General features: G+C 54.0%; 1 protein-coding gene across 6 annotated transcripts in view; it reads right to left on the bottom strand.

Annotated features, from left to right (window-relative positions):
* usp19 (ubiquitin specific peptidase 19) overlaps positions 1-22,563 on the bottom strand; it is a 182,276-nt gene extending 159,713 nt beyond the window's left edge. For 2 of the 6 annotated variants that reach the window (XM_086002169.1, XM_086002172.1), the window contains exons 1-3: positions 22,309-22,563; positions 6,649-6,942; positions 2,178-2,222 (exon numbers count right to left, since the gene is read on the bottom strand). In XM_086002169.1, the coding sequence (XP_085858295.1) occupies positions 2,178-2,222; positions 6,649-6,787 (184 nt within the window). In that variant the 5' untranslated portion in view covers positions 6,788-6,942; positions 22,309-22,563. Of the gene's footprint in view, positions 1-2,177; positions 2,223-6,648; positions 6,943-19,103; positions 19,212-22,308 lie in introns of those variants that run through there. The other 4 variants (XM_086002171.1, XM_086002170.1, XM_086002173.1 and 1 more) reach the window with 4 other exon arrangements.
* Between the last annotated feature and the right edge of the window lie 869 nt (positions 22,564-23,432).

Here is a 23,432-nt window from a genome sequence, read left to right as displayed (position 1 = left end):
AGTCAGCAGGCAGCAAAGGAAGGCAGGCACTGGCTGACTCCTCCGTAGACAGAGGGTTTCAAAAGTCACAGGAATGACCAGAAAGTGACCGAGTGCCTTGCCGGGACAGAGGAAGTGAGTGCAGCGTGAGATTACCTTCATCTCGATACTTTCACACTGGTACAGTCCGCCTCCAATCTTCAACCGGAGAACATTTTCACACACAATCTACAAAAGTACAGCTGTGCCTCTAACCTTCCAACACACCAAGAACGATGCTTATTTCACCAACACATCAGCATGTTATTTATCGGGCTTGTGTACTCACTTACATTTAGCAACTTCCAGGCTGGCACTCTGCTATAAACTGGGGCAACAGATGCTATCCAAAGTAGAGAGAAATCCAGAAGTCTACACAAGACCACACTCTCTAAAAGCTGATGCACAATGCTTAGTCAGCATTCATTGCTATATGCTCAAGTAGGAGACAGCCCCTTTAGCTCAGTGTTCTTGGGCTAGCCTTTCACTGGTTGTTTATGGAAGCTCTTGTTAGTTCCCCTTATGCTGACTGTTGATAGTCATTCTTGCTCCCCTTAGAATTCGGAATCACCTTTTCTCTTCCCTTCTAAATACTCTCCATTTCTCAAACGTCTCCTGTGTTACCCCTGTATACAGCATTCACGCAACGCCTGGTTTTTAAATGGCAGCTTGGCTTTGATTTTCTCTATCCATGGAACTCCAACCTTCAACACGCCTGGTTACTCCTGCTCGGAATAGTCTGAGCTGGTACCTCACCCAGCGCCGATTTAAACAGCTTGGACTGCTGGTCCATTGAGCACCGCTCCCAATCAATCAATCTAGGCTGAAATGATCTTGGATTTTGATTTTTCTTCATCTATTCTCAATGTGGGGCCAATCAGGTTCTGGTCACTCTTTCCCAAGTGTTCCTCGTCTGGAATCTACAATACACTATCAGATTAATGAGCATTTTGCGCACCACAAGTTAATCAGGGCCAGTTAACACGTACTTCGAAAAAGGCAGGTCGTTCTTGCCAAAAATTCTTCGAAGAAATCAAGAGGATAACGAAAATGAAATGCGCATTTGGTTTATATGGATTTTCAAAAAAAAGCACCAGATGTAGCAGCATACAGGAGGACAAAGGCAGAGATAACCGCACACGGAATCTGGGGGAAGGTGGCCACGTGAAGAGGGAGACGGTTGGAGAGCAGAAAGCAAAGGGGCAGTAAAAGGATGTGGTCTACCCGAGAGTGGTGTCCACAGGGGTCAGTGCTGGTGACGATCTCGGCTTAGGAATTAAGGAACAACCATCCAGAGGTGCTGTTTGCACCAAATTGGGGAGTCTGGCAAATTGTAACCGTAACAGTGAAAGACTAGAGGAGGACAGATCGGCAGGCGCCATCGGCAGGCGCAGGTCAAAGAGGGAAAATGGGAAGCTATACATTTTGTAAAAGAGAGAATAGAAATACATTTTAAACGCTAAGGTTTTAAATCGAGTTCAAGGACCTTGGTGTGCAGGTACACAGGTCATTATAAAGATGAAGGCATGAAATTGATTCGACCATAACAATGGGGAACCGAATTCTTGATTTACACCTGGAGGCTCAGCATACAGAAACAAGGAGGCAATGCTGAGCTGTACAAGGCCTTAGTTAGGCCAGAGACCTATTAGCACTAATACACGAGAGAGAAGGATTTGCACTTAATCCAGATTGTTCGAATGTACAGTAAGTCTAATTTGTCACCTCACTGCTCCCAGCACCAGAGACTGGCCTGTAACCACCAGCACTTCACCACAGCTGTACAGAGCTCAACATGCTCCTTCAGATAGAACCCAGTTTAGGAGGATCAAATCTAAAATTCACTGCCAAATGCTCTTCACAGTACATGCACAGGAATTTCACACCCTGCCCTGCCATGCTTTACCGAGATCCCAGCGACAATTGTTCACCTGCCCCACAAACTAGCCCACTGCTCAGTTCTCTGTGAAAGGTGCTCGCTATTCCATTAGTTGCTTTTAAATACAAACACTATTAGGTAAATCAGAAATACACCGTGAAGCAATTTAGTGCATTTGGGTTACAGAAAGCAACAGACAATCAGGCTTAAGGAAAAGGAACAGTTCCTGCAGTTCCACACACTCGCTACAGCTGAAGCACAGGCAAGCTCGGAGACTTACCATCACTCTCTATCCCTTGCAATGAATCCTGATTACTTGGCAAATCTATCGGAATATACAGAAAGAGATTCAGTAGATCAGGCAGGCTCAAAAGGCACAACCAAGTGAAGGGTTCAAAAGGTTTGCACTTTCCAAGTTGGTCACAGCATGTCAGTGGCTGAACTTGCACATGCGTGGTGTTGCGCGAGCACTGGGTTAGTTGGAGTGTGATAGCCCCCACCCCCGCCCCCCACGGTCTAGTGCCACACATGGAGATTGGTCGAGGTGCCAAGGAATGGTCAGCAGCTGTGGAATGGCAACAGTGAGGAGCGAGGGGGGGGCGAGCGGCCGAGCGCGCCGGCGGGGGGGGCGAGCGGCCGAGCGCGCCGGCGGGGGGGGCGAGCGGCCGAGCGCGCCGGCGGGGGGGGGCGAGCGGCCGAGCGCGCCGGCGGGGGGGGGGGGAGCGGCCGAGCGCGCCGGCGGGGGGGCGAGCGGCCGAGCGCGCCGCCGGCGGGGGGGGCGAGCGGCCGAGCGCGCCGGCGGGGGGGGCGAGCGGCCGAGCGCGCCGGCGGGGGGGCAGCGCCCGAGAGAGGGGGCGGGGAGCGAGCGCCCGAGAGAGGGGGCGGGGAGCGAGCGCCCGAGAGAGAGGGCGGGGAGCGAGCGCCCGAGAGAGGGGGCGGGGAGCGAGCGCCCGAGAGAGGGGGCGGGGAGCGAGCGCCCGAGAGAGAGGGCGGGGAGCGAGCGCCCGAGAGAGGGGGCGGGGAGCGAGCGCCCGAGAGAGAGGGCGGGGAGCGAGCGCCCGAGAGAGAGGGCGGGGAGCGAGCGCCCGAGAGAGAGGGCGGGGAGCGAGCGCCCGAGAGAGAGGGCGGGGGAGCGAGCGCCCGAGAGAGAGGGCGGGGAGCGAGCGCCCGAGAGAGAGGGCGGGGAGCGAGCGCCCGAGAGAGAGGGCGGGGAGCGAGCGCCCGAGAGAGAGGGCGGGGAGCGAGCGCCCGAGAGAGAGGGCGGGGAGCGAGCGCCCGAGAGAGAGGGCGGGGAGCGAGCGCCCGAGAGAGAGGGCGGGGAGCGAGCGCCCGAGAGAGAGGGCGGGGAGCGAGCGCCCGAGAGAGAGGGCGGGGAGCGAGCGCCCGAGAGAGGGGGCGGGGAGCGAGCGCCCGAGAGAGGGGGCGGGGAGCGAGCGCCCGAGAGAGGGGGCGGGGAGCGAGCGCCCGAGAGAGAGGGCGGGGAGCGAGCGCCCGAGAGAGGGGGCGGGGAGCGAGCGCCCGAGAGAGAGGGCGGGGAGCGAGCGCCCGAGAGAGGGGGCGGGGAGCGAGCGCCCGAGAGAGGGGGCGGGGAGCGAGCGCCCGAGAGAGGGGGCGGGGAGCGAGCGCCCGAGAGAGGGGGCGGGGAGCGAGCGCCCGAGAGAGGGGGCGGGGAGCGAGCGCCCGAGAGAGGGGGCGGGGAGCGAGCGCCCGAGAGAGGGGGCGGGGAGCGAGCGCCCGAGAGAGGGGGCGGGGAGCGAGCGCCCGAGAGAGGGGGCGGGGAGCGAGCGCCCGAGAGAGGGGGCGGGGAGCGAGCGCCCGAGAGAGGGGGCGGGGAGCGAGCGCCCGAGAGAGGGGGCGGGGAGCGAGCGCCCGAGAGAGGGGGCGGGGAGCGAGCGCCCGAGAGAGGGGGCGGGGAGCGAGCGCCCGAGAGAGGGGGCGGGGAGCGAGCGCCCGAGAGAGGGGGCGGGGAGCGAGCGCCCGAGAGAGGGGGCGGGGAGCGAGCGCCCGAGAGAGGGGGCGGGGAGCGAGCGCCCGAGAGAGGGGGCGGGGAGCGAGCGCCCGAGAGAGGGGGCGGGGAGCGAGCGCCCGAGAGAGGGGGCGGGGAGCGAGCGCCCGAGAGAGGGGGCGGGGAGCGAGCGCCCGAGAGAGGGGGCGGGGAGCGAGCGCCCGAGAGAGGGGGCGGGGAGCGAGCGCCCGAGAGAGGGGGCGGGGAGCGAGCGCCCGAGAGAGGGGGCGGGGAGCGAGCGCCCGAGAGAGGGGGCGGGGAGCGAGCGCCCGAGAGAGGGGGCGGGGAGCGAGCGCCCGAGAGAGGGGGCGGGGAGCGAGCGCCCGAGAGAGGGGGCGGGGAGCGAGCGCCCGAGAGAGGGGGCGGGGAGCGAGCGCCCGAGAGAGGGGGCGGGGAGCGAGCGCCCGAGAGAGGGGGCGGGGAGCGAGCGCCCGAGAGAGGGGGCGGGGAGCGAGCGCCCGAGAGAGGGGGCGGGGAGCGAGCGCCCGAGAGAGGGGGCGGGGAGCGAGCGCCCGAGAGAGGGGGCGGGGAGCGAGCGCCCGAGAGAGGGGGCGGGGAGCGAGCGCCCGAGAGAGGGGGCGGGGAGCGAGCGCCCGAGAGAGGGGGCGGGGAGCGAGCGCCCGAGAGAGGGGGCGGGGAGCGAGCGCCCGAGAGAGGGGGCGGGGAGCGAGCGCCCGAGAGAGGGGGCGGGGAGCGAGCGCCCGAGAGAGAGAGAGTGAGGAGCGAGAGAGAATGACCACAATTATGCTCACAAAAAGGATACACGACCTACATGAGCTCCCCGAGCCAAACTCAAACCAACAGTCCAAATGCGCCAATTACTTGGTGCCACACAAACTTGGCATAAAATTAACGTCAAAAAGCAAATCAAATTCATTTTTCTCCCATTTACTTCTCTTCTGCCCTTTGGAGTGTTCTCACACCATGTACCATCTGCAGTCGAGAGGAACATAGGAACCGGAGGAGGTCACTGAGCCCCTCAAGCCTGTTCCGCCATCCAATGAGATCATGGCTGATCTGCGACCTAACTCCATATACCCGCCTTTGGCCCATATCCTTTAATACCTTTGGTTAACAGAAAGCTATCAAACTCAGATTTAAAATTAATTGATCTAGCATCAATTGCCGTTTGCGGAAGAGAGTTCCAAACTTCTACCACCCTTTGCGTGTAGAAGTGTTTCCCAATTTCACTCCTGAAAGGTCTGGCTCTAATTTTTAGACTCTGCCCCCAGTCCTAGACTCCCCAACCAGCGGAAATAGTTCCATGCTATCTACCCTATCTGTTCCCCTTAATATCTTGAAAACTTCAATCAAATCACCCCATAATCTTCTAAATTCCACAGAATACAACCCTAGTTTGTGTAATCTCTCCTCGTAACTTAACCCTTGAAGTCCGGGTATCATTCTGATAAACCTACGCTGCACTCCCTCCAAGGCCAATATATCCTTCCTAAGGTGTGGTGCCCAGAACTGCTCAGTGCTCCAGGTGTGGTCTAACCAGGGTTTTGTACAGCTGCAGCATAACTTCTACCCCCTTGTATTCCAGTCCTCGAGATATAAAGGCCAGCATTCCATTAGCCTTTTTGATTATTTTCTGTACCTGTTCAGGACATTTTAATGATCTGTGTACCTGGACCCCCCCCCCCCCCACTATACTGCAATACTTCTAAAGCTATTCCCTTCCACTATTGAGAATTGACTAAATCGTACCCTGCTGTTTCTCAGAAGCAGGGCAAGAGTTTTCTCCCACTGATGATCTCGCCCACTCGGAATGACTTTGAAGTGTGTGCCGCTCAGTAGCTGCTTCTAGTTGGTCAAAGAATCCTGACCTGCTGCATGATCCAGAGAGAATCCAACTTAATTCCTTTTGACTTGGGGTCAGAAACTTCCAAAAACAAACAAATTCCAGGCAAGGATATACACAGGAGAAATCACTACAAAGATTCTCACATCGCAACTTTTTCTCATGCACAGTAAGTTTATTTAGTTTAAAGTCAAAAAGAGGACAAACAAACTAAAAACAGAATGGTGAATAGACTGCTGCCTGTGTCCTAACTCGCACCAAGTCCCGCTCGCCCATCATCCCGTGCTCGCTGACCTATATTGGCTCCCGGTTAAGCAAGGTCTTTATTTTAAAATTCTCACCCTTGTGCTGAAATCCCTCCATGGCCTCGCCCCCCTCCCCATCTCTGTAACCTCCTCCAGCCCTACAACACTCCGCAATCTCTGCGCTCCTCCAATTCTGGCCTCTTGCGCACCCCCGATTTCCATCGCTCCACCATTGGCGGCCGTGCCTTCAGCTGCCTGGGCCCTAAGCTCTGGGATTCCCTCCCTAAACCTCTCCGCCTCTCTCTACTCCTTTAAGATGTTCCTTAAAACCTACCTCTTTGACCAAGCCTTTCATCACCTGTCCAATTAGCTCATGTGGCTCGGTGTCAGATTTTGTTTTAGACGCTCCTGCGAAGCGCCTTAGGGCGTTTTACTGCGTTAAAGACAATATAAATACAAGTTGTTGCGTTACGTGGGCTTCGAGGAACAGATTTCCAGGGATTAACAGTCGACTGTGGCCTGGGACTGCAGTTTGAACACCCCAACATAGCAGGTACAGTAAAAAGTAGCAGGTCTCCACTCGAGCACCATTCTCCCAGTATCCTGACCCTAAAATAACAGCATGCTGCTAGAAACAACTGTCCTGACTCGGACTGGACCACTTCACACCACCTCCGCCTGATTCAAACCTCCTTACCTTTCTTTGGCTCACTACCCACAGTGCTCTTCCCGTCCTTGTTCTCTTGGTTGACTTTGTCCTTCAGTTTCTTCTTGTTTGTGGCCTCCTCCTGATTGCGTCCCAATCTCCTCCTGGCGCTCTCGGCCGTGCTGGCCATTTTCAGCCGTTTGGCCGACACGGGAGCTTTGCTTGCGTCACTGATGGGGTCTGGTTCAGGTTTGCGCCGTTTCTTGCCCGGCCCGGCTATTTTGGCGGCTCTGAATAGATGAGCTCTCGGACAATGAAAGACTGGCCAGGACAGGGAAAGTCGGACTGCAACGAAAGTTAACACAATTTATTCACTACTTGCTAAAACAGAAAATGTTGCTTTTCAACAGTTAGCAGCAGACTTTCTGAAATTTACTAAAACCACAACATGTTGTAGCACTAGCAGCCTCTCGGGCTATGGGCTAAAGCAGTCAGTATTCCTGCATATTTGGTGCCAGCTGTGGCTCGGTGGGTAGCACTCACCGAGTCAGAAGGTAGTGGGTTAGACACTCCAGTGCGGTACTGAGGGAGCGCTGCAGGGTCAGAGGCACCGTCTTTCAGGTGAGACGTTAAACGTCTGCGCTCTCAGGTGGATGTAAAAGATCCCATGACACTATTTCGAAGAGGAGCTGGGGAGTTTTTCCCCGGTGTCCTGGGCCAACATTTATCCCTCAGCCAACATCATTGAAACAGACGATCTGATCATTATCACATTGCTGTTTGTGGGAGCTTGCTGTTACAGATGAATACGCTGCCAAAGTACTCTGTTGGCTGTAAAGCACTTTGGGACGTCCCGAGGTCATGAAAGGCGTTCTAAAGGTCTTTATATTAATGCCCCACTTACTTTACAGATTTGCTGAGGACCATCAAAAGTAAATGAAAAGTGATAACCTGACTATCTTGCTTCTAGGGCACGACGATGATTTGATGCAATAAATGGCAATCACACGGGTAGTGAGCAGCATTCCTAGGAGGTTGTGTCGAGCGGCATCTTGCTGCCTTCTGGAATGTTCCATGCAGACATAAAATTCAGTGTTTCATTTCCCGGCAATTACAACTCATAACTTGAGCATACATTAAAACTCACCATTCAAGTACAAACTCCTCGACAAATATGCCTGCCAAGTACGACTAGTTCAAACAAATCCACTCAGTTTGTAAATGTAACCAGAGATCCAAGTGAAGGGAATGAGCGAGATTGGGCAAAAAGGTGCATCTGGATACAAACTCTACCCACGGCCACCTCATGACATTCTGTGAAAGGAATTCCCACATCTCGATAGGAGTGGTGAAGTTTAATCAGTAATGATTAAAGCATGCTAGCGATTGATTTAGATCAGGCTTTGCCTGCTGCTGAAATAATCACAGCACGGTTTAAGAACAGGGCGCACACACACCGACACTCTCATTGCTGCCATGATGCCCGTCTTTATAGCAGTTACAGAGGTTTGAGTGGAGTTTAAAAGTAGAGACGGACACTTGCATCTTTGGGCGCACAGATGCCAAACTTGAGGGGAACTTGTGTTGCTAAATGTGGCAGAACTGGATTGCAAAATGCCATTACATTCACCGTCTCTGCTGGAACCAGCATTCTGGTACAACAGGCTGCCTGCTCCCTACTCACTGCAAGGACTGTTCACCAGGACACAGAACACTCCAAAACAGCAAGGCCATTCAGCCCATCAATCCTGCAGTGGTGATTTATCCCCCCCAAGAGTCACCTAGTCTAATCCCACTCCTTCCATGCAATGTTTTATTTTCCAGTTTCCGCACCTCTCATTACATCTTGCCAGCCAGTGGAAAGTGTTGTCTCATCATCACCCCTTTAATCCTGAAGGCTACCAGGAAAGCCCTCAACCTTCTCGGGCAAAAAAAAATCAACTTTTCACAGACACACCAAGGTTCCTGCACTCCATTTAAAACTTGACCATTTAAGGTGTATTCCATTCCAAAACATAGATATGCATGTGCCCGGGTATTTGGGGGGGGGGGGGGGGGGGGGGGGTGAGAGGGAGAAAATCCTCTTCCGCTTTCACCTGCAAGTCTCTTCCCAGCTTAGCGGAGATAAGAAGCTCAGCGAAACACAGAGTCCCAAACCTCTATCACTCATCCCAAACTCAGCAGCTACACCATTGTTTACACATATTTATACTCGTGTCGTAATAATACAAAAAGACTTGAGTGTTACAAGATCACGAGGAAGCAGCTTTTGTCACCACTGGCTGGGGCAACAGATACGGGTGGCGACAGTGAAACACTCGCAGGAAAGTTCCCAAAAGGTTTAAAAACAAAAGACGTCACCAGTTTCCAATCCAATGCAAACAACACATTTCCCTCAGGCTGCAACAACTGAAACTCGAGTGTCTTTAACAATCTTATACTGCACTCGATGATCCATCGAAAAATATATACTGCACTCGATGATCCATCGAAAAATATATACTGCACTCGATGATCCATCGAAAAATATATACTGCACTCGATGATCCATCGAAAAATATATACTGCACTCGATGATCCATCGAAAAATATATACTGCACTCGATGATCCATCGAAAAATATATACTGCACAATGCTTCATAAAAACCCAGGAAATGGCTTTCACAGAAGTATCATCGTGTACCTATCCCTAGGGAAACAGTACTTGGTAAAATAATGGGACTAAAAGACGACAAGTCCCCTGGACCAGATGGCCTGCATCCCAGGGTCTTAAAATAAGTGGCTGCAGAGATAGTGGATGCATTGGTTGCAATATACCAAAATTCCCTGGACTCTGGAGAGATCCCGGCGGATTGGAAAACCGCAAATGTAACGCCCCTATTTAAGAAAGGAGGGAGACAGAAAGCAGGAAACTATAGATCAGTTAGCCTAACATCTGTCATTGGGAAAATGCTGGAGTCCTTCACTAAGGAAGCAGTAGCAGGGCATTTGGAAAATCATAATGCAGTCAAACAGAGTCAGCATGGTTTTAGGAAAGGGAAATCATGTTTAACAAATTTGCTGGAGTTCTTTGAGGATGTAACAAGCAGGGTGGACAAAGGTGAACCAGTGGATGTGGTGTATTTGGATTTCCAGAAGGCATTCGATAAGGTGCCACATAAAAGGTTACTGCATAAGATAAGAGCTCACGGAATTGGGGGTAATATATTAGCATGGATAGAGAATTGGTTAACTAACAGAAAGCAGAGAGTCGGGATAAATGGGTCATTTTCCAGTTGGCAAACGGTAACTAGTGGGGTGCCACAGGGGTCAGTGCTGGGGCCTCAACTATTTACAATCTACATTAATGACTTGGATGAAGGGGCCGAGAATAATATAGCCAAGTTGGCGGATGATACAAAGATAGGTGGGAAAGCAAGTTGTGCAGAGGACTCAAAGAACCTGCAAAGGGATATAGACAGGCTAAGTGAGTGGGCAAACATTTGGCAGATGGAATATAATGTGGGAAAGTGCGAGGTTATCCACTTTGGCAGGAAAAATAAAAAAGCAAATTATTTAAATGGAGAGAGATTACAAAATGCTACAGTTCAGAGGGACCTGGGGGTCCTTGTGCATGGAACACAAAGTTAGCATGCAGGTACAGCAAGTAATCAAAAAGGCAAATGGAATGTTGGCCTTTATTTCAAGGGGGTTGGAGTATAAAAGCAGGGAAATCCTGCTACACGTGTACAGGGTATTGGTGAGACCACACCTTGAGTACTGCGTACAGTTTTGGTCTCCTTATTTAAGGAAGGATATACTTGCATTGGAGGCAGTTCAGAGACATAGACATAGAAACATAGAAGATAGGAGCAGGAGTAGGCCATTCGGCCCCTCGAGCCTGCTCCGCCATTCAATGCGATCATCACAGAATCCTCACAGTACAGATAGAGGCCATTTCGGCCCATCGAGCCTGCACCGACACATATCCCACCCGATCCCCGTAACCCCTACACCAACACATATCCCACCCTATCCCCGTAACCCCACGTATTTAATCCCCCTAACACTAAGGGTCAATTTTTATCATAGCCAATCAACCTAACCCGCACATCTTTGGACTGTGGGAGGAAACCGGAGCACCCGGAGAAAACCCACGCAAACACGGGGAGAATGTGCAAACTCCACACAGACAGTCACCCGAGGCCGGATTCGAACCCGGGTCCCTGGCGCTGTGAGGCAACAGTGCTAACCACTATGCCACCGTGCTGGCATGGCTGATCATCCAAATTCAATACCCTGTCCCTGCCCTCTCCCCATATCCCAATTCACTAGGTTAATTCCAGAGGTGAGGGGGTTAACTTATGAGGAAAGGTTGGGCCTCTACTCATTGGAATTTAGAAAAATGAGAGGTGATCTTATTGAAACATAAGATACTGAGGGGGTTCGACAAGGTAGATGCAGAGAGGATGTTTCCCCGTGTGGGGAAATCTAGAACTTGGGGGCACAGTCTCAGAATAAAAGGTCGCCCTTTTAGAATTGAGATGAAGAGGAATTTTTTCCTCAGAGGGTCGTAAATCTGTGGAATTCTCTGCCCCAGAGTCGTGGAGGCTGGGTCATTGAATACATTTAAGGTGGAAATAGACAGATTTGTGCAAGATAAGGGAGTGAAGGGTTATGGGGAGCGGGCGGGGAAGTGGCTGTGAGTCCGAGATCAGCCATGATCTTATTGAATGGCGGAGCAGGCTCGAGAGGCCAAGTGGCCTATTCCTGCTCCTATTTCTTATGTTATGTTCCCCAAAATTTCCATGGGATAAAGCCTTGCATAGAATACAAGGTTTCCCTACACAGACCACTGACAATCTGAGATACATCAGCATCATAGCCCAAAGATGTAGAATAATTATCGGAGCTTGCGTGGAACAAGCTGTCCCCAGCTGCTGTCCAATCTCACATCAGGGTCCTACAATCGGTGTCAGACCCCAATTTGCACAACACCTGTTTCAGACTGGGCACCCAATTCTATTTTGTAATGAGGCACTTCCAAGGTCAATCGAGCACAGGAGATCGCAGCCAGATTTTGGACCCCACTTCGCCTATTGCACACCAGAGAAGTGGTCACATTGAAGTCCAGTTTCTCCCCCACATAACGACGCACCCAGTGGCAGATTTTTGCCCAGTTTAAAATGGTTCAATGTACACCATCTAAAGCAGAACGCATGTTGCTCCAGATGCTTCATCCCCAAAAGTCATCTTCACAACATAAAGAATATTTGAATTTGTGCAAAACAGGACAGATTTTCACTGCGGCTCCCAGTATTACAAAGCATATAAACTGGAGGCAGGGGAAGGCGGCAAGTCAGATGGCATTCGTAAATTGCTCGAGCTTTGCTCCCATAGTTAGTCACCCGAATCTTTAATTGAACTTGTTACCGAGAATCCTAGGTGAAGGGCCAAGACCCACAGTGCAGGACACCATAAGAATAGGAGCAGGAGTCAGCCATACGGCCCGTCGAGCCTGCTCCGCCATTCAATAAGATCATGGCTGGTCTTCTACAGCACTCCACCTTCCCGCACTATCCCCATATCCATTGATTCCCCTCGAAGCCAAAAATCTATCGATCTCAGCCTTGAATATACTCAATGACTCAGCATCCACAGCCCTCTGGGGTAGAGACACCAAGAATCCAAAAAAGTAGAAGACAGAGATAAGCAGTGTTAGGCAAAGCCAAATTTGGGTTTAAAAGCCTGTACACTGGTGGATGTGAAAGATCCCACGGCACTATGCGAAGAGGAGCAGGGGAGTCCCTGGCCAATACTTGTAACTCAATCGACATCTAAAACAGATGATCTGGTCATTATCACTGCTGTTTGTGGGAGCTTGCTGTGCACAAATTGGCTGCCGCGTTTCCTAGTAAAGGGACATCCTGAAAATTCAGCCCAGAGGCCGTGAAAGGTGCTATATAAATGCAAGTCTGCCTGCTTTTTCTTTCTAAGCTGTAGGAGTTGGTGAGGAGACGGAGCTACACAAGGAACTGCAGTCCTGAAGCCCTGGGACAATGAGTCCGAGCAGGAAAGAGAGAATCGCAAGTCTTGATTTCATCAGAGTAATGAAGCAGAGAAGATAAAGAATGCGTACAACAGGGTACTTGCAGCTCAAGGTAAACAGAATACAAACGTTCAGAGTAACCTGAAGGCACAGTAATCAAAAAAAAGAGGAAAAAATGGCTGCTATAGAAATAGATGCTAGAAGCTAAAGGATAAGTTACAGTGCTGGGAGATTTCATTTCAACACTGATGCAGGACTATAATGATTAAACCAATAAGTTTTTATTCCCGAATCCACACGCTTTCCCCGCCATCTAATCGCCTCTGTATGAACCATGCAGAGAATGATTTATACAACTTGCCGCAATCGTTGCAAACAAAGATTAGGGCTATCACAGTCCAATTTAACAGGGATTTAAAGTTAAAAATGATTCGAAGTGTTTACTGATTAAGCAGAGCACCTGTGAATCCACATTGCGTTAACCCGACCCAAACGGACAACATGGAAATCAAAACAGGGGGAAAGACATCGGCAGCTACAGGCACAAATTGTGGCCAATTAAATAGCTCAACATCTTAGATAATATATGAACGGAGGCCGATTACATTACATGGCGATCTGTTGAACAGCAGAAGAGCATTCTGCTAAAGGCACCATTTTATTGTGTGTGATCAACCCCACCGACCACCTTCTCACTATTGATCCCTTCGCCCGCCAGGAATGCATCGAGTTGTCTGCTGAACCCACTTATATTTCTGCTCCAACAATTCTCCCTGGTAACTTATACCGCAGCTCAAATACCCTTTGGCTGAAAAAGTGCTCCGGGACTTCAATTTTACACTGTTATTTAAACCCTCCGCCCCCGGATACATTTGTGAATTCCCTCCTTTACTCCTCGCTAATCCAGTGGTTACACACCCCATCAGGTGTGATACTTCTAATAGTATTGTTTTAAGCCGGTCTTTGCACACCAGTGAACTGAGCTGGTATCATACCGCTGCAGGGGCAATGCGCTTCGTGTTGCTCCGTCTAGTATCCTGCAGCTGGACTGACATTTCAACACCGCTCGGTTATTGTTTGAAGTTATAACACTGACATCGCTGCGATTCCTGAATAATGCATTGGAACAGTGTGACTTGGTTCTAGAACGCACTGCACAATGCTGTCAGTTAATGTGACGTAAAACTACTACAGCTAGTTAGGGACACATTACATGGAGTGGATGGCGTGATTTTCATTCAGCAACGGCGTCAACAAATAACTGGCACTTGTATAGCGACTGACGTGGCAAAACATCCCCAAGCTGCTTCACAGCAGCGATTATCAAACAAAATGTGACACCGTGCCACATAAGGAGATATTAAGGCAGGTCAAAGAGGGCGGTTTTAAGAAGCGTTTAAAAGGAGGAAAGAGAGGTGGAGAGGTTTAGGGAGGGAATTCCAGAGCTCAGGGCCCAGGCAGCTGAATACACGGCCGCCAATGGTGGAGCGATTAAAATCGGGGATGTGCAAGAGGCCAGAATTGGAGGAGTGCAGAGATCTTGGGGGGGGGGGGGGGGGGGCGGGGGAGCAGTTGTAGGGTTCGAGGAGATTACAGAGATAGGGAGGGGTGAGGTCATGGAGGGATTTGAAAACAAGGATGAAAATTGAGGCATTGCCAGAGGACAGGGCAGTGAGCACAGGGGGCGATGGGTGAACGGGACTGGGTGTGAGTTAGGACACGGGGCAGTGAGCACAGGGGGTGATGGGTGAACGGGACTGGGTGTGAGTTAGGACACGGGGCAGTGAGCACAGGGGGTGATGGGTGAACGGGACTGGGTGTGAGTTAGGACACGGGGCAGTGAGCACAGGGGGTGATGGGTGAACGGGACTGGGTGCGAGTTAGGACACGGGGCAGTGAGCACAGGGGGTGATGGGTGAACGGGACTGGGTGTGAGTTAGGACACGGGGCAGTGAGCACAGGGGGTGATGGGTGAACGGGACTGGGTGTGAGTTAGGACACGGGGCAGTGAGCACAGGGGGTGATGGGTGAACGGGACTGGGTGTGAGTTAGGACACGGGGCAGTGAGCACGGGGTGATGGGTGAACGGGACTGGGTGTGAGTTAGGACACGGGGCAGTGAGCACAGGGGGTGATGGGTGAACGGGACTGGGTGTGAGTTAGGACACGGGGCAGTGAGCACGGGGGGCGATGGGTGAACGGGACTGGGTGTGAGTTAGGACACGGGGCAGTGAGCACAGGGGGTGATGTGTGAACGGGACTGGGTGTGAGTTAGGACACGGGGCAGTGAGCACAGGGGGTGATGGGTGAACGGGACTGGGTGTGAGTTAGGACACGGGGCAGTGAGCACAGGGGGTGATGGGTGAACGGGACTGGGTGTGAGTTAGGACACGGTGCAGTGAGCACAGGGGGTGATGGGTGAACGGGACTGGGTGCGAGTTAGGACACGGGGCAGTGAGCACAGGGGGCGATGGGTGAACGGGACTGGGTGTGAGTTAGGACACGGGGCAGTGAGCACAGGGGGTGATGGGTGAACGGGACTGGGTGTGAGTTAGGACACGGGGCAGTGAGCACAGGGGGTGATGGGTGAACGGGACTGGGTGTGAGTTAGGACACGGGGCAGTGAGCACAGGGGGTGATGGGTGAACGGGACTGGGTGTGAGTTAGGACACGGGGCAGTGAGCACGGGGTGATGGGTGAACGGGACTGGGTGTGAGTTAGGACACGGGGCAGTGAGCACAGGGGGTGATGGGTGAACGGGACTGGGTGTGAGTTAGGACACGGGGCAGTGAGCACGGGGGGCGATGGGTGAACGGGACTGGGTGCGAGTTAGGACACGGGGCAGTGAGCACAGGGGGTGATGTGTGAACGGGACTGGGTGTGAGTTAGGACACGGGGCAGTGAGCACAGGGGGTGATGGGTGAACGGTACTGGGTGTGAGTTAGGACACGGGGCAGTGAGCACAGGGGGTGATGGGTGAACGGGACTGGGTGTGAGTTAGGACACGGTGCAGTGAGCACAGGGGGTGATGGGTGAACGGGACTGGGTGCGAGTTAGGACACGGGGCAGTGAGCACAGGGGGCGATGGGTGAACGGGACTGGGTGTGAGTTAGGACACGGGGCAGTGAGCACAGGGGGTGATGGGTGAACGGGACTGGGTGTGAGTTAGGACACGGGGCAGTGAGCACAGGGGGTGATGGGTGAACGGGACTCGGTGTGAGTTAGGACACGGGGCAGTGAGCACAGGGGGCGATGGGTGAACTGGACTGGGTGTACGGGACTGGGTGAGAGTTAGGACACGGGGCAGTGAGCACAGGGGGTGATGGGTGAACGGGACTGGGTGTGAGTTAGGACACGGGGCAGTGAGCACAGGGGGTGATGGGTGAACGGGACTGGGTGCGAGTTAGGACACGGGGCAGTGAGCACAGGGGGTGATGGGTGAGCGGGACTGGGTGTGAGTTAGGACACGGGGCAGTGAGCACAGGGGGTGATGGGTGAACGGGACTGGGTGTGAGTTAGGACACGGGGCAGTGAGCACAGGGGGTGCCGCGTGAACGGGACTGGATGCGAGTTAGGACACGGGGCAGTGAGCACAGGGGGTGATGGGTGAACAGGACCGGGTGTGAGTTAGGACACGGGGCAGTGAGCACAGGGGGTGATGGGTGAACGGGACCGGGTGTGAGTTAGGACACGGGGCAGTGAGCACAGGGGGTGATGGGTGAACGGGACTGGGTGTGAGTTAGGACACGGGGCAGTGAGCACAGGGGTTGATGGGTGAACGGGACTGGGTGTGAGTTAGGACACGGGGCAGTGAGCACGGGGTGATGGGTGAACGGGACTGGGTGTGAGTTAGGACACGGGGCAGTGAGCACAGGGGGTGATGGGTGAACGGGACTGGGTGTGAGTTAGGACACGGGGCAGTGAGCACGGGGGGCGATGGGTGAACGGGACTGGGTGTGAGTTAGGACACGGGGCAGTGAGCACAGGGGGTGATGGGTGAACAGGACTGGGTGTGAGTTAGGACACGGGGCAGTGAGCACAGGGGGTGATGTGTGAACGGGACTGGGTGTGAGTTAGGACACGGGGCAGTGAGCACAGGGGGTGATGGGTGAACGGGACTGGGTGTGAGTTAGGACACGGTGCAGTGAGCACAGGGGGTGATGGGTGAACGGGACTGGGTGCGAGTTAGGACACGGGGCAGTGAGCACAGGGGGTGATGGGTGAACGGGACTGGGTGTGAGTTAGGACACGGGGCAGTGAGCACAGGGGGTGATGGGTGAACGGGACTCGGTGTGAGTTAGGACACGGGGCAGTGAGCACAGGGGGTGATGGGTGAACGGGACTCGGTGTGAGTTAGGACACGGGGCAGTGAGCACAGGGGGCGATGGGTGAACTGGACTGGGTGTACGGGACTGGGTGAGAGTTAGGACACGGGGCAGTGAGCACAGGGGGTGATGGGTGAACGGGAGGCGGTGAGAGTTAGGACACGGGGCAGTGAGCACAGGGAGTGAGGGGTGAACGGGACTGGGTGTGAGTTAGGACACGGGGCAGCGGGCACAGGGGGTGATGGGTGAACGGGACTGGGTGTGAGTTAGGACACGGGGCAGTGAGCACAGGGGGTGATGGGTGAACGGGACTGGGTGTGAGTTAGGACACGGGGCAGTGAGCACAGGGGGTGATGGGTGAACGGGACTCGGTGTGAGTTAGGACACGGGGCAGTGAGCACAGGGGGCGATGGGTGAACTGGACTGGGTGTACGGGACTGGGTGAGAGTTAGGACACGGGGCAGTGAGCACAGGGGGTGATGGGTGAACGGGAGGCGGTGAGAGTTAGGACACGGGGCAGTGAGCACAGGGAGTGAGGGGTGAACGGGACTGGGTGTGAGTTAGGACACGGGGCAGCGGGCACAGGGGGTGATGGGTGAACGGGACTGGGTGTGAGTTAGGACACGGGGCAGTGAGCACAGGGGGTGATGGGTGAACGGGACTGGGTGTGAGTTAGGACACGGGGCAGTGAGCACAGGGGGTGATGGGTGAACGGGACTGGGTGTGAGTTAGGACACGGGGCAGTGAGCACAGGGGGTGATGGGTAAACGGGACTGGGTGTGAGTTAGGACACGGGGCAGTGAGCACAGGGGGCGATGGTGTGAACGGGACTGGGTGTGAGTTAGGACACGGGGCAGTGAGCACAGGGGGTGATGGGTGAACGGGACTGGGTGTGAGTTAGGACACGGGGCAGTGAGCACAGGGGGCGATGGGTGAACGGGACTGGGTGTGAGTTAGGACACGGGGCAGTGAGCACAGGGGGCGATGGGTGAACAGGACTGGGTGTGAGTTAGGACACGGGGCAGTGAGCACAGGGGGCGATGGGTGAACGGGACTGGGTGCGAGTTAGGACACGGGGCAGTGAGCACAGGGGGTGATGGGTGAACGGGACTGGGTGTGAGTTAGGACACGGGGCAGTGAGCACAGGGGGTGATGGGTGAACGGGACTGGGTGTGAGTTAGGACATGGGGCAGTGAGCACAGGGGGCGATGGGTGAACAGGACTGGGTGTGAGTTAGGACACGGGGCAGTGAGCACAGGGGCTGATGGGTGAACGGGGCTGGGTGTGAGTTAGGACACGGGGCAGTGAGCACAGGGGGTGATGGGTGAACGGGACTGGGTGTGAGTTAGGACACGGGGCAGTGAGCACAGGGGGTGATGGGTGAACAGGACTGGGTGTGAGTTAGGACACGGGGCAGTGAGCACAGGGGGCGATGGGTGAACAGGACTGGGTGTGAGTTAGGACACGGGGTAGTGAGCACAGGGGGTGATGGGTGAACGGGACTGGGTGTGAGTTAGGACACGGGGCAGTGAGCACAGTGGGTGATGGGCGAACGGGACTGGGTGTGAGTTAGGACACGGGGCAGTGAGCACAGTGGGTGATGGGCGAACGGGACTGGGTGTGAGTTAGGACACGGGGTAGTGAGCACAGGGGGTGATGGGTGAACGGGACTGGGTGTGAGTTAGGACACGGGGCAGTGAGCACAGGGGGTGATGGGTGAACGGGACTGGGTGTGAGTTAGGACACGGGGTAGTGAGCACAGGGGGTGATGGGTGAACGGGACTGGGTGTGAGTTAGGACATGGGGCAGCAGAGTTTTGGATGAGCTGATGTTTATGGAGGATGCAAGGTGGGAGACTGGCCAGGAGTGTGTTGGAATAGTTGAGTCTGGAGGTGAAGGCATTGATGAGGGTTTCAGCAGCAGATGAGATGAGGCGGGGAAGAGACGGGTGATATTACGGAGGTACGTGGAACATCAGGAATAATAAGTCAAGAGCTGCGGTACAATCACTGCTCCATCAACGATTGAATTGGCAAATGCGCCTCTCAGTGTGAAACTGAGACAGCGGCCAGGTTCGACTGAGAGTTGAGAAGCTACGTACATCGCTCCTGTGCTGGGAGAGGAACTAATCATAGCCATCTATTGCTATTCACCAATTCCGCTGGGCAGTGCGCGAATGTGGATCAGGATCAGCTGTGTGGCCTCCCCGTTCTCCAGTTTCCTGCCAAAGCTGACGATCTCAGTTCACAGGACGAATCACCGCGAGTGAGGATACCGGTGCCCTCCGGACTCCCACCGATTGCCAACAGCAAGTCAATGCTGGTGAGGGGGGCAGAGGAAACATTGTGTAAATTTAAAGAATCTCTAACAACCTATAAAGATTTGGTTGCAGCAGGGAAACGTGACTAAATTTCTAAGTTTTAGTGCAGTATCGGCAGTGAGGTTCGGAGTGCTGCAGTTTCCGAGATCATGAGGTGGAAATTCAGCATCGTAACCTGCAATCTCTTATTGATAGATGGCGAGTTTATCTGAGGAAACAGTGCAGCAGATCTAATCCCCAAAGAAGGGTAGCGGAGAGATTCATTCAGTTCCTCTGAGGAAGTAATCAGTTTCATGAGAAACAGGAAATGCTGGAAACACTCTGGTTCAGGCAGCAGCTGGTGAAAGGAAACAGGTTAGGAGAATGTTTCAGGTCAGTGAGCTGCCGCCAGACCCGGGGTCAGCAACCTGAAACATTAACCCTTCCCCTTTCCCCTCTCCTCAGATGGCCCCTGACCCGCTGAGTGTTTCCAGCACGTTCTGGTTTTATTTCAGATTTCCAGCCGTACTTTGCTCTCTGTAATCAGTCTGATTGTTCAGGACTCTCTGATGTCAACAATTACAAGACGGAGAATCTAACCAAGTCGTACTCGAAGGGCTGAAATACTTTCACCTGTCTACATGCCTCACGTGACTGAAGGATGGGTTCACTGCCACTAGCCCGGCAATCAGATGGAATAAATGGTTTTCTGAGAGAGTGTGTTACAGGATTTGAACTACTTAATGTGACAAGATATTGGCTGCAATCAGACTAAGGTCAAAGAGCTTTGGGGCACGAAGGTATTGATTATTATAATGGCAACTGTATTTATTGGGAAACTGAACCTTTGTGTTCAGACCAAAACCTGCTCATCAGAACGGTCACAAAACAAAAACTAAAAGTACACCGCACTCCACAGCAGCTGCCGATCCGAACCCATCGGCCTGCACCAACATTCTTCCTACATTACAAGGGTGACAGCACTCCAGGAGTGCTTCATTGGCTGTAAAGCACCGTGTGAGGGGGTGAAGGGCCCTGTAGAAATGCAACTTTGTTCTTTCTGTATCGAAGGAAGGAGAAGCTGGGATGCAGGAATCAGACTCGGCTATTCACACACACACCTCCTGGCAGCTGCTTCAACAGCAGGGCCCATGGTGGGTGAGAACAGTCGTACAAGAGAGAACACGCCAACATCAAGCGAGTATTCTCATGAATCTCTACTCTTCAATGCACTGACACTTACTTTGGACAATGCAAAATTAGAACACGCAAGTTCACCAGGATCTGAAGTAGGGTCCCGGGTGAGAGAGAAATCTCACCTCAGCCAACAACGTAACTGTGGCTCAGGCTCTGGGGCCGGCTATTTCTAAAGTGGGACCAGTGAAATATATTAGACAATAACCACTGGAGGAAGAGGCCAATTCAAACACGCACCAACCTTGAAGCAGAAAAATGGAAGAAACTGAGTAACGATGGAAAGGGGAAGAAAGAAATCCCTCCAAAAACAATAACTCCAAAATCAAAAGCAGACACTGTAGTGTAACGTAGAAAATAACCAACAGCCCCTGGGTCCAGTGTTGATCGGAGGCGAACACAGCACACACGCTGCAGCAAGCCCAGCTCTCTGAACAGCGGCACTGAAGCTGAGCGGCTACAGGGGATGTGAATATACGAACACATGACATCAACAAGCAAGAAAGACCAGCAGGCCCGTCAAGCCAGTGGGAAGTGAACAGGACATGGGAACCAATTAGCACACAGCAATCTCATAAAAACAGCAATGAGAGCAACTACCACATCAGTTGTTTTTGGTGTTGTTGGTTCAGGGACAAATGTTCACCGTTGTAAGGCCAACACTCTCGGCAGGCACTGTACAGTATGGCCCTGCGCGTGTAACACTGACCGTGTGACACAGTAATCCCCCCCTCGTGCGACACTGTAAACCCCCCCCCCCCCCCGGTGGAGACACTATAAACCCCCACCCCATGTGACACTGTAAACCACCCCCCGGTGACACTGTAAACCCCCCCCCCCCGTGTGACACTGTAAACCCCCCCCCCCCGTGTGACACTGTAAACCCCCCCCCGTGTGACACTGTAAACCCCCCCCCCGTGCGACACTGTAAACCCCCCCGTGCGGCACTGTAAACCCCCCCCCGTGCGACACTGTTAAACCCCCCCCCCCCGTGCGACACTGTAAACCCCCCCCCCGTGCGACACTGTAAACCCCCCCCCCGTGTGACACTGTAATCCCCCCCCCGTGTGACACTGTAATCCCCCCCCCCCGTGACACTGTAAACCCCCCCCGTGTGACACTGTAAACCCCCCCCGTGTGACACTGTAATCCCCCCCCGTGTGACACTGTAAACCACCCCCCCGTGTGACACTGTAAACCCCCCCCCGTGTGACACTGTAATCCCCCCCCGTGTGACACTGTAAACCCCCCCCCCCCCCGTGTGACACTGTAATCCCCCCCTCCCCGCGACACGGCAAACCCCCTCCGCGCGACACTGTAACCCCGTACACTCTGACCCTGTGTGTGTACCACTGACCCTGGACACTCTGACCCTGGACACTCTGACCCTGTGTGTACCACTGACCCTGGACACTCTGACCCTGTGTGTACCACTGACCCTGGACACTCTGACCCGGTGTGTACCACTGACCCTGGACACTCTGACCCGGTGTGTACCACTGACCCTGGACACTCTGACCCGGTGTGTACCACTGACCCTGGACACTCTGACCCGGTGTGTACCACTGACCCTGGACACTCTGACCCGGTGTGTACCACTGACCCTGGACACTCTGACCCTGTGTGTACCACTGACCCTGGACACTCTGACCCTGTGTGTACCACTGACCCTGGACACTCTGACCCTGTGTGTACCACTGACCCTGGACACTCTGACCCTGTGTGTACCACTGACCCTGGACACTCTGACCCTGTGTGTACCACTGACCCTGGACACTCTGACCCTGTGTGTACCACTGACCCTGGACACTCTGACCCTGTACACTCTGACCCGCGGGGTGCGGGGTTCCCCGGGCTCTCGGTACCTGTGTCTCCGCGCTCTCTCGGGCCCACTCTCCGCTCTGGGCGGTGCGGGAGTGTCGGCCGGGCCTCTCGGGGTGCCTGAGGCGCTGCTGCTCCCGCTGCGCCTGTCCCCAAGTTCGGCTACCCCGGTGCCGGTGCGGCCTCGCTCTGTCTCTCTCCCGGTCCCGGCCTGAAGAACGGCAACGGCGGCGGACAAAACACAAACTTCCGCTGGTGGGAAGTACGTCACCGACTGAAGCCGCCGCGCGAGGGGAAGGACCCGCATCACCTGTCCCCCGGAGGGTGCGCGCGCAGCCTGCTCCGGGGGGGCGGGGCAGTAGAGCCCGCGCTTTGGCTGCACGCGGACGCTCGCTGGCTGTCGAGCGAATCCTGAGGGTGAGAAAAAACCCCAGAGAGAGAGAGACTGAGGTAAAAAAAAAACCCCAGAGAGAGAGAGAGACTGAGGTAAAAAAAAAACCCAGAGAGAGAGAGACTGAGGTAAAAAAAAACCCAGAGAGAGAGAGTCTGAGGTAAAAAAAAAACCCAGAGAGAGAGAGAGAGAGCGACTGAGGTAAAAAAAAACCCAGAGAGAGAGAGAGAGAGACTGAGGTAAAAAAAAAACCAGAGAGAGACTGAGGTAAAAAACCCCAGAGAGAGAGAGAGAGAGACTGAGGTAAAAAACCCCAGAGAGAGAGAGAGACTGAGGTAAAAAAAAAGAGAGAGAGAGAGAGACTGAGTTAAAAAAAACCCAGAGAGAGAGACTGAGGTAAAAAAAAGCCCAGAGAGAGAGAGAGAGAGACTGAGGTAAAAAAAAAACAGAGAGAGAGAGAGAGACTGAGGTAAAAAACCCCAGAGAGAGAGAGAGACTGAGGTAAAAAATCCCAGAGAGAGAGAGAGAGAGAGCGCCTGAGGTAAAAAAAACCCAGAGAGAGAGAGACTGAGGTAAAAAAAACCCAGAGAGAGAGAGAGAGAGAGACTGAGGTAAAAAACCCCAGAGAGAGAGAGAGAGACTGAGGTCAAAACCCCAGAGAGAGAGAGACTGAGGTAAAAAAAAACCCAGAGAGAGAGAGAGAGAGAGACTGAGGTAAAAAACCCCAGAGAGAGAGAGAGAGACTGAGGTCAAAACCCCAGAGAGAGAGAGACTGAG

Source organism: Somniosus microcephalus, chromosome 11 (assembly GCF_052327205.1).
Source record: "Somniosus microcephalus isolate GS21.2 chromosome 11, FLI_Smic_1.0, whole genome shotgun sequence".
Lineage (NCBI taxonomy): Eukaryota > Metazoa > Chordata > Chondrichthyes > Squaliformes > Somniosidae > Somniosus > Somniosus microcephalus.
Note: the sequence above shows the minus strand (reverse complement) of the source record. Positions and strands in the feature narration are given on the sequence as shown.